Here is a 10,171-nt window from a genome sequence, read left to right on the forward strand (position 1 = left end):
GAAGGGGTGGGCGGGCTGCAGCTACCGGAGCTGTGGGTGTCCAGACGTACAGGGTGTGGGTTTCTGCCGATGCATCTCACTCTCACCCTCTGAGGTCGGAAGCCTCCCTTCAGCCTGCCGCGCCTGGGAGCACCTGCCGTGGGAGTCACTCTCTCGGCTCTTCGCCTTTGAGTTTTCATTTCTCTTTCGTGTCCTCGTTTTTTTCCCTGCGCTGTCCCTCACTTAGCGTCAGACACGTTCTGACTGTCGGCTTTCTCGTCCCTTTCCTGCTGGCAGAGGGGCCTGGGAAAAGCAGGCCCTGTTTCTTCCGTACACGTTGTGGCTGGGTGCCGGCACGGAGGCCTGCCCACCCGCCCTCGTGTGAGGCCTGGCAGTGCTCTGACGGGCACTTCAGTGGGCAGCGTGCTCTCTTCCTGGTGGTGACAGGTGTGTGTCCACGCGGCGGAGACAGGCCAGCACCCTGTGTGGCAGTGAGCGCCACCGGAGCCGCAGAGCCGGCGTTTGGTTTCTGTGCCGTCCACAGTGTGGCGGTGGCTTGGTGCTAGCTGGCCAGGAGCGGGAATGGCGCTGTCACGAGCTGTGTGCACTGTCCTCCGGACCCCTGTGCCTTCCCGGGGCGGTGTTCCTCGGGCACGACACCCACTGTGCTCTTCCCAGCGTGTCAGGAATCTCAGCAAAGCTGCGAGGACAAGAAAAAGCTCCCTCGGAGCGGCAGGGCTGCAGGGTGGGCGTCCGCCCTTGGTCTGGGCGGGGGGCCCGGGCTGGCCCCGTGTCACCGCAGGCCCAGTCGGGGTGCCTGAGGTTTTCTTCTTGCAGATGTGCCTCGCTCCGAATCTGTGGGAGCTTGGAGGCTTGCCCCGCACAGCGGCCGGCCCGTCCTGACCTAGTTTCTCAGTGTGTTTGGAGCCCCGTGGCAGCGTCTCTGAGCCCAGCGCGATTAGAGCGGCGAGCGTGTGCTTTGTCTCTGCCTGCCTGGTGTCAGGGGGCGTTTCTGTCCATTAACGTGTACTCGTTTCCGTAAGGATGAAGTATTTCTCTGAGACGGAGAGAGACCCTCGGCAGCGATCGCCCCGAGCCACAGCTGGTCATTCCTCGGGGCCCCCACACCCGAGTGACCAGCCGAGTGGAGAGCGCTGGCCAGGGCTCACGCTCTGCGGGTGGCCGCTGGCCTGGGCGGGACCGTCAGTGTGGAGAGCCACGGCTGCAGGGAGCTGGCGCAGAGGGCGGGGAGGGCGCGCAGCGCGGGTCTCCCCGGGGCCCGCGAGTCCTGCCCAGTGCGCACACCTGGCACGCTGGCCTCCCACATCCCCAGGAGCGTGTGGACCTTCCCAACCCAGAAGCAGCTCACCCACGTCCTCCTGGTAAGGTCTACCTTAGTCTCGATTCCCGCACCTGGAGAGGCAGCCAGGAAGGGCCTGTGGTAGCCGACGTCCTGACGCTGTGTGCACAGTGGGGTGAGATGCAGGGCCCCCCCCCCACCATGACTGTTCTTCCGGAAGGATGGGAGCTTGAAGGAGCACTGACCCGCACCCACTTCCTGCTGGGCCTCTCTGCCATCGGGGCTGGCGCGTGGCAGGTTAGAATGTCCCGGCCCTCATGCGTGATGGCTCCCCTGAGAGGCAGCAGTTTGTTTTGTTAAAATCATTCGTTTCTTCCATGAGAGAGACAGAGACAGAGAGACAGTCACCCCCCACAGGATCTTCACACCATGACCCAGCCCAGCCTATGCCGGGAGGGTCGCAGCAGGTGGTCCCCAGCATGCTCAGGGCGACCCGGGGCGCAGACCCGGCACCCCCCACTCGGTCCAGCCGCGTCACTGCCTGGGCCTGCGGCCGTTCCTGGGTGGTGGTGCCTGGACTGCCGCAAGGCCTTGAATAATTTCGAGGGCTCTGCACCTGGTTGCCCACAGTTTTTTGGGTTTTCTTACTACATTTTGGGGAAGAGAGGCATCAGAGAGTTGAACCACCTTTTTTTTTTTAGAGATGTTTGCTATAGGGCCTGTGCGCTTGCTGGAGAGACAGAGACAGACAGAGAGAAGGAAGCAAGAAATCAGCCCCGGGGATGGCCATGCTGCAATTCCTCCTCCTCCATTCGCCTTCTGGGACTTTGGGCACACATGCACATGCGCCTGGAGTGATTTTCAGCCCCTGGGTCTGGGACTCAAACCGCAGTCGACTGTGGGACTGGTGACATGACAGTTACGCCACCGCTGGCCCCCTCCAGCCACCGTGTTGCTGACGCCAATTCCTGTGTCATGCCATCCATGGCGCGTGCTCCTTTCACACACGCGCACACCCCAAGCTGCTGCCACGGGGTTGCAGGCGGCCGTGGGGAGGCCCCACGCCCAGGCGGGGTTGACGGAGCCGAGGGTCGGGGTGAAGCCCCCGGAGGCAGGACTGTCTACAACCCCATCTTCATGTCCCCCAGGTGGATACTGCGGGGCCGGCTGAGCTCGGATGGACAGGACAGAGACCCGACAGCGGAGGCCGCGAGGCTGGAGTACGCCAGAGGAACAGGGGCTGCCCCTCAGCCTCAGCACAGCCAGACCCCCTGCAGCCTCAGGGGATGGCCCTCCGGAAGTCCCTGAGAGCCAGGAGGCGGCCCTCCAGGCCCCGGAGGCTGAGCACAGCAGGGAGTCTGCCTTGTCCATCGGCCTCCAGGTGGTAGTGCCCTTCCTGTTGGCAGGCCTGGGGCTGTCCTGGGCGGGCGTGCTTTTGAACTACTTCCAGGTAAGAGTGTGCCGGATGGGCTCAGCCAGAGCCGGGGGCACCACGCTAGGGCGCCGGGGGCACCACACCTACCAGGGCGAGCGTCTGGTAGGTGTGGTGACAGACGGCGAGTCCGGCCCAGGCGGGCTCTGAAGTACCACTGGCCGGCTCATGGCATGGACACGTCAGGGCGGTCTTGGGCACGGCGTGTGCACAGACATGCAGTCCTTAGGCTTTGCTCTGCCACATCCTCCCGAGTTGAGTGACTGCGGGCGCTCAGGCGGCCAGTCCCAGAGCAGACCAGACGGTTCTGGAGGCTGGAAGGCCAGGACCGTGACGTGGGCAGGGCTGGTGTCCCCGAGGCCTGCCCTCGTCCTGAGCGTGGCTGTCTCCTCTGTTCTCACAGGGCCTTCCTCCCTTGCGTGTCGGTCTTCATCTCATATGGAATTGACCCCTTTTAATGAACAACTCTTTGAGGCCCTGCCTCTAAAACAGTCCCCTCTGGGCTCAGGACTCGGAGTGTGAACGAGCCTTCTAGACAGGGCCTCACGGTGTCAGCCCTCCTGGGTAGCTGGGACCACCCCTGGTTCTCTCGGACGGGGCCTCGCGGTGTCAGTCCCCCTGGGTAGCTGGGACCACCCCTGGTTCTCTCGGACGGGGCCTCGCGGTGTCAGTCCCCCTGGGTAGCTGGGACCACCCCTGGTTCTCTCGGACGGGGCCTCGTCCTGGCAGTGCCCCTGGGTAGCTGGGACCACCCCTGGTTCTCTCGGACGGGGCCTCGCGGTGTCAGTCCCCCTGGGTAGCTGGGACCACCCCTGGTTCTCTCGGACGGGGCCTTTACCGCGCCACCCCAGCAGCCGTCACGCCCAGCCCCTGGGCTGGACTCAGTCGGCCCTGGCCCCCCCAGGGCTCTTAGCCTGCAGCTAGGGGCACACGTGCTTCATGCCTGGTGTGCCCCCCAGGTTGTTGGTGCTGGGGTTTGCCAGGGTTTGAATCGCAGGCACCATATGGCTTGCAAATCGTGGCAAACGTGTGTGTGCATGCCCACAATCCTGAGCGGAGGAAAAGACTGTGGCATGGCCATCCCCGGGACTGATCTCTTACTTTCCCTCTCACTGTCTCTGTCTCTCTCCAGTGAGCACAGGCGCCCTCTAGAAAAATCCACCAAGACAGTCTGTTGAAGGAATGAACAGAGGCATGGGAGAGGCCCAGCGAGAGGGACCGTGGGGCCCGGGGCAGTTGTTACAGGAGTCTGTGGGAGGTGGTAGGGTCTACCCTGGCCAGGGCATGGATTCCAGACTCAGGGGGTTGGGTCTGAGGACGGGTAGGGCCGGTCAACCGAGGGGGAGCAGGGGAGGGGCCTGGGCGGGCAGCGGCTGGGGACAGGAACAGGAGCCGAGGCAAGGCGTGGCCAGCTGCGGTCCTGGGGTCTGTAGGTGGGTCTGACCCGGCTCTGGCCGCCTGCCAGCTTGGCACCATGACTCCTGCCCCTCCTGCCCGCTCCCTGGGCCTTCTGTGCCTAGAGCCTGAAGTACCCAGGGGCCCACCCACCACAGAAGTCCAGGCGAAAGGCAGCCTCTGGCCTCTCCCTCGGGTCAGGGCGCTCAGCAGGGCTGGGTCCCTTCATTGCAGAAGGACGCGAGTCATTGGAAGCCTGCTCGGGGGTCCCTGGCCTTCGGGGAGGACAGGCTGCAGCCACCGTGTGAGCCTGCGAGCCCGGACACAGGGCAGCAGGTGGCCGCAGGGCCAGCTTCCGTGGGCACCCGCAGGCCACCTGACCTTGAGGAATAAACCTCCTAGCCCAGTGGAGCTGGCGAGGAGGTGGGACTTCGGTGCCGAGGTCTCGGGTCGTCCTACCCAGGACGCAGGTGCAGGGGGCCGGGCCTCCGTGGGGGCGCTCTCAAGGCCAGCCCTGCGTGGGCTTTATCTCTGGCGGCCTGCCAGGATGCTGGACACTGTCAAGGTCAGTGTGGGAGGCTCCTCTGCCACACAGCCGCTCTCCAGGGAGCAGCTGACCCGCGGCGTGGACAGTGGGAGCTGGGAGCTCCGGGAGGAGGCTCTGAGACACCCAGGCCTGGCCTCTCCGTTGACCACACTGTCCTGGCGAGGGCAATGAGGAGCGAGGACAGGAGGCGGCCCGGGCATGCCGCCGGTGCCGGGTCAAGCCTGGTGGTCACGCAGCTAGACCTGCAGTTCCGCTTCCAGGGCGGGAAGCTGCACGGCCTCAGCTGTGAGCTTGCCCGCCTGCCGTGCCATGTCCCCCCCGAGACCTTCCTGGCCACCACCTGCCAGGTCGCAGTGCCCGTCCTGCTCTCTGGCCTGGGCATGGTGACAGCCGGTCTGGTGATGGACACTGTCCAGGTGTGTGCAGCGCGGTCAGCGGGTGTGGGGACTGGGGTCTCGGGCTGGGGTAGGCTGGGGACTCCTGGCCTCCGGTGGGTCAGCTGCCTGGCCTGGCCGCCCAGGAGCCTGAGTGTCAGCAGGGCCGGCAGAAGGGTCGCCAGGTACCCCCAAGGCTGAGCTCAGCAGAGCGAGGCCCTGAGAGCCTCAGCCCTGGGAGCAGAGACCGGCCGCCTTCCCGTGAGCGTGGGCTCGCTCGGCAGGGCCGGCCGCTTCCAGGTTCTTGCCTCGCTGTCCAGCCTGTGAGCGGGAGCACTTGATGGAGTGCTGTGCATGGTGGGCGCTGCTCACCCCGGGGCTCTGGGGAGACCGCCCCCCAACCCTTGGCTAGCTCCTCTGTAGGGGGACGGGGTTCGAAGTCCAGCGTGGGGGCATGGGGCCAGGCGAGCGAGGGGCGCGGTGTCTCTGTGCAGCCGAGGTGCGTGCCATGAGAACCGTGCCCTGAGCTTCCCTGCACCGCTGAGGGCTTCTGCTCTGGCCGCTCACCGTGATGACGGAGCGGTGAGTGTGGCTGTAGGGGAGCTAGGAAGCGTACGTGAGCCGTGGGAAGCTGTGCTTCCAGAGAGGGAGAGGTGGGCTGGGGGGCACCCCAGGGCGGTGTGGTCACTCGGGGGGCTGCGTAGGGTCGCCTTACGCTGTGCTGCTCTGGACCCTGCTTCTGTTTTTTAAGTCTGATGGAGACACGGGTCTTTGTCAAACAGATTTTTCTGTCTGGAAAAATCGAGAGCCCTCGTGGCCCTTTGAGGTGACCCGTGATGGCCTCTGCACGGGAGCGAGAGCAGGCCGGCATGGCCCGCAGACACCGCCCAGACAGGCAGGGCCTCCTGACGCCCGCCAGTCTTCCCGTTCCCGTGCCTGTAAGGCCCCGTGCAGATCGGAAGGAGCACATGGGTGACTGGGCACAACCCAGTGCCTTGACCCAGCCCAGCCCCGGGCCAGAGATGGGGCAGACTCGAGGCCGCTGGGGTGGACTCTGAAAACGGTGTTGAGAGACTTCACGGTATCTCATTACTTGGGGTTAGAGAAACCAATCTTGGGGACCAGCAGTTAGCGTAATAGCTATGTCGCTGGACTCCCATGTAATCGACTGCAGTTCCAGTCCCGGACCCGGTGGTTTAAACTCACTCCAGGCGCGTGTGCGTGCATGTCCAGATCCTGAGAGGAGAATGGAGGAGAAGGGATTGCGGCGTGGCCATCCCCCTGGGGGTGATTTCTCGCTCTCTGTCTCTCTGTCTTTCTGGCAGGCGCATGCGCCCTATAGCAAAAACCTCTTTAAATAAAAGAAAGAGGAGCGGACCTTGGAAGTGCGCTGGCCTGCTGGCCCTGTCGCAGTGAGGCGTGGCCACTGCGTTGCAGGAGGCTCCTGGGCGCCAGTGCGAGTGGGGCTTGGTCTGCTCTTGCCCACAGCACTGGCCCGTGTTCACGGAGGTGAAAGGTCTTTTGACACTGGTGCCGCCCTTGGTGGGCCTGAAGGGGAACCTGGAGATGACCCTGGCCTCACGACTCTCCACAGCCGTAAGTTGTTGCCCTAAGGCCACCCGGGACCCGGGAGATGGTGGGGTGGCTGCCTAGCCCGGTCCCAAAGGGAGCCAGGCTCCGAGCCCTGGGCCTGTGGGTGTGACCTCTGGACACGACTGAGTTAAGGACCTGGCGGGGGTCCTGGTGAGCCCCAAGTAATCACAGAGTCTTCATGACGGGGGACAGAGGGATGTTTCAGACAACAGGGGGAACCCCTGTGGGGGAAGCCGAGCTGGACCAGATGCCCCCGCCGGCTCTGCGTTGCCTCCACCCACGCGCCCCTCGGGCTGCCCCACTACAGCTCTGCGCCCCGCCCTAACCCCGGCAGCCACTCCTGCTGCCTGTCTGCAAGGCTCTCATTTCGACAGCGCTGCACGAGCGGCCGAGCATTCGTGACGTTGAGAGCAGCGCGTTCCCCCTCGGCACTGCGTCCTTGGCGTGTCTCAGGCCTCGGTAGCAGCAGGGAGGGGTGCCCACAGCCGTGGGAGCTGAGAGTCGGGGCCCGGGGTGCAGATCGCCAACCTCCCACATCCTCCTGGGGCAGGAGGGGTGAGCTGCCCTCCGACCTTCCCTGACATGGGCTCTGCCCTCGTGACACAGCTGTCCCCACGGCCTTGCCGCCGGAGGCTGTCACACAGACGCCGCCTCCCTGGTGCAGGAGTAGGTCACTGAAAGGCCGGCGGTGCAGCCGAGGTGACTGCACGGCAGTGCTCGCAGGGCCACGTCCGCAGGCCTGGACACGCCCGGCACAGCGAGCAGGGGTGCTGCTGCATCCGCGGAGGCGGCCGCGTGGCCGGTCGGTCTCGGGCTGGCCTCTGTACGTCGAGCATCCTTGCGTTCCAGGATCAGGCCCGTCGGTGCTCGGTGAGCCCCCGGGCGCGACCTCTACTGTGCTGTGCCGCCGGCGGGCGGTGTCTGTCCGTGGCCTTGTCTCCACGCGGTGCCTCGCCTGGCTCCAGCCTCAGAGTGGCGCTGCCCCATGAGTGACCTGGGCATGCCCTTCCTCTCTGGCTCAGGAGAGCGTTCCGGTCTTCAGTGTCCAGCGGACTCACCTCGTGGTCAGCGAAGCCGGCTGGTCCTGGTGCTCTTGGTTGGGCGGTTCAGGGCCATGGGCCATTTGCTCGTGGACGGTGACCCTGCACTTGGCCTGGCCAGTCGCATGTTGCTCTGGGGCAGACGAGGTGAACCTGTGGCCTCAGGGGCGGCGCATACCCCACCTCGCTGTCCCTCCGACGACCTGGGCCGTCGGCACAGAGGCGGAGTGGACAGAGACCGTGGGCACCCCTCTTTCGTAGGCGGGGCTGTAGGCCAGCTGGTCTCCCTTGGCGTTCAGGAGCTTACGGAGCTGAGTGTGAGGAGGCGGGAAAGAGATTTGCTTTGAAACCTCTCACTCGCGTCTGGAGTCTGGCCGGCAGGTGCCACGCTGTCAGGAGCAACTACTGTTTTAAAGGAGAAACGTTGGGGCCAGCAGATGGCACAGCAGCTATGTCACTGGACCCTCGCATGGCTGACCGTGGTTCGAGTCCCAGACCCAGGGGCTTCAGACTTATGCTCGGTGCATGTGCCTGTGTGCCCAACTCCCCAGGAGGACAGTGGAGCAGAAGGGACTGGCGTGGCCATCCCCGCTGGGGGGCGACTTCTCACTTTCTGTCTCTCTGGTGAGTGCACGTGCCCTATAGCCAAAAAAAAAAAAAAAGAAAAAGAAAGAAAGAAAAAAAATTCTCCAATAATAAAGGAGAAACTCGAATTCATGATCTTCTTTTATTTTTAAATTTCCCTTAGAGGGTGCACATACTCACCAGAGACAGAAACAGGCGAGAGCGAGACCGCGGCCCCCACGGGGTGCTCATGCTGTAATCCCATCTCCTCCATTTCTCCTTTCGAAATTGGGGGCACGCATTCACAAAAATTCCATGTATTTTCCAAGCCACGGGGTCTAGGACTCGAACCATACAGTTGGCCATGTGACATCCAGCTGCCTTAACCACCACACCACTGGCGGCCCCATTGTTTTCTGTCCTGAGAAGAGGGGCTCAGTTGCCTTTTTTTTTTTTTTTTGAGAGAGAGATTTTTCGCTATAAGGCGCGTGCGCTTGCGAGACAGACAGAGAGACAGAAAGCGAGAAATCACCCCCCAGGGGGATGGTCACGCCGCAGTCCCTTCTCCTCCTTTCTCCTCTCGGGATCTTGGGCATGCATGCACACGCGCCCGGCGTGAGTTTAAGCCACCGGGTCTGGGACTCAAACCGCTGTCGACGACGTGGGAGTCCAGAGACATATCCATTACGCTAACTGCTGGTTCCCTCAGTTGCCTTTCTTAAACAAGCTGACACTCCTCCATTTCTCACAGGGACCTGTCCCCCGCTCCCCCAGAGAAGGGGCCGAGTGTCTCCCTGGGAACAGCCACACTTGGCCCTGACACCCACGCCCTGGTGACTTCTCGGAGGGACAGCCTCCTCCAGCAGGGCTCGACCTGGGCCCTGCCACAGCTCCCCTTTGTCTTCTCCATCCCAGGCCAACACGGGGCAGATCGATGACCCCCGGGAGCAGCCCAGAGTCATCGGCTGCAACCTCGCCCTCATCCAGGTGCGTCCCTGCCGGGCAGCCTGCCAGCCTCCTCGCCTTTTCTTTCCTTTTCTTTTCTTATGGAGAGGTTTTCTCTAGGGGGCGCGTGCACTCACCAGAGAGACAGAGAGACAGAGAGACAGAAAGCGAGAAATCACCCCCCAGGGGGGATGGTCACACCGCAGTCCCTTCTCCTCCATTCTTCTCTTGGGATCCTGGGCATACACGCACACGCGCCCAGAGTCAGTTTAAGGCACCGGGTCCGGGACACGAACCGCGGTCGACTACGTGGGAGTCCAGCGACATAGCCATTATGCCATCTGCTGGTCCTATTTTTTCTTAATTTTTTTAATTTTTTAAGTTTATTCATTTCTTCCATGAGAGGAAGAGACGGAGGCAGATGGGTGCTCTTGGCAGGGTCTCTGCACGGTCACCCCAGCCCCAGCCAGCCCAGGTCACGGGTGCAGGCGTGCCTGGAGGGTTCAGGGAGGCTTACGGACTCGAACCCAAAGCTGGGCCACTGAGAGGTTGTGAGAAGAGACTGGGTGGTCCTCGGCCAAGCCTGAGTGGGAGACGCTTGAAGGACTAGAGTCCACAGTGGAAGACAGCACCCAGCAAGGGGCAGGGGGGTTTCCCTCTTTCTTAATTTATGAGAGGTGTGCACACTTGCCAGAGAGAGAGGGAGAGTGAGAAAATGAGAAGGCACCCCTACGGGGCATGGTCACGCCACAGGCCCTTCTCCTCCAGAGGCCCTCCCGTTAGGACTGTGGGTGTGCACACACATGCCTGGCGTGTTCTCAAGCCGCTGGGTTCAGGACTCACACCACGCAGTCAGCCGTGTGGGATCCAGCCGCCTTACCCACCACACCACGGGCTTGCCCTTCTGTTTTCATCATTCATTTCTTGCTTCCGTGAACAAGAAAAACACGAGACAGAGAGAAAGACGCAGAAGCAGCACCCCACCCCAGCCCGGCCAGCCCG

At 63.2% G+C, this 10,171-nt stretch overlaps 1 protein-coding gene across 7 annotated transcripts in view; it reads left to right on the forward strand.

Moving 5' to 3' along the window:
* The window catches only part of SLC41A3 (solute carrier family 41 member 3), a 23,164-nt gene that overhangs the window by 3,354 nt on the left and 9,639 nt on the right, over positions 1-10,171 (forward strand). For 4 of the 7 annotated variants that reach the window (XM_006169771.2, XM_006169773.3, XM_006169775.3 and 1 more), the window contains exons 2-4: positions 2,428-2,729; positions 6,516-6,623; positions 9,140-9,211. In XM_006169771.2, coding sequence (XP_006169833.1) covers positions 2,457-2,729; positions 6,516-6,623; positions 9,140-9,211 — 453 coding nt within the window. In that variant the 5' untranslated portion in view covers positions 2,428-2,456. Of the gene's footprint in view, positions 1-2,427; positions 2,730-3,813; positions 5,070-6,515; positions 6,624-9,139; positions 9,212-10,171 lie in introns of those variants that run through there. The other 3 variants (XM_006169772.3, XM_027768779.1, XM_027768780.1) reach the window with 3 other exon arrangements.

This window comes from Tupaia chinensis, unplaced genomic scaffold (assembly GCF_000334495.1).
Source record: "Tupaia chinensis unplaced genomic scaffold, TupChi_1.0 Scaffold147500_1, whole genome shotgun sequence".
Classification (NCBI taxonomy): domain Eukaryota; kingdom Metazoa; phylum Chordata; class Mammalia; order Scandentia; family Tupaiidae; genus Tupaia; species Tupaia belangeri.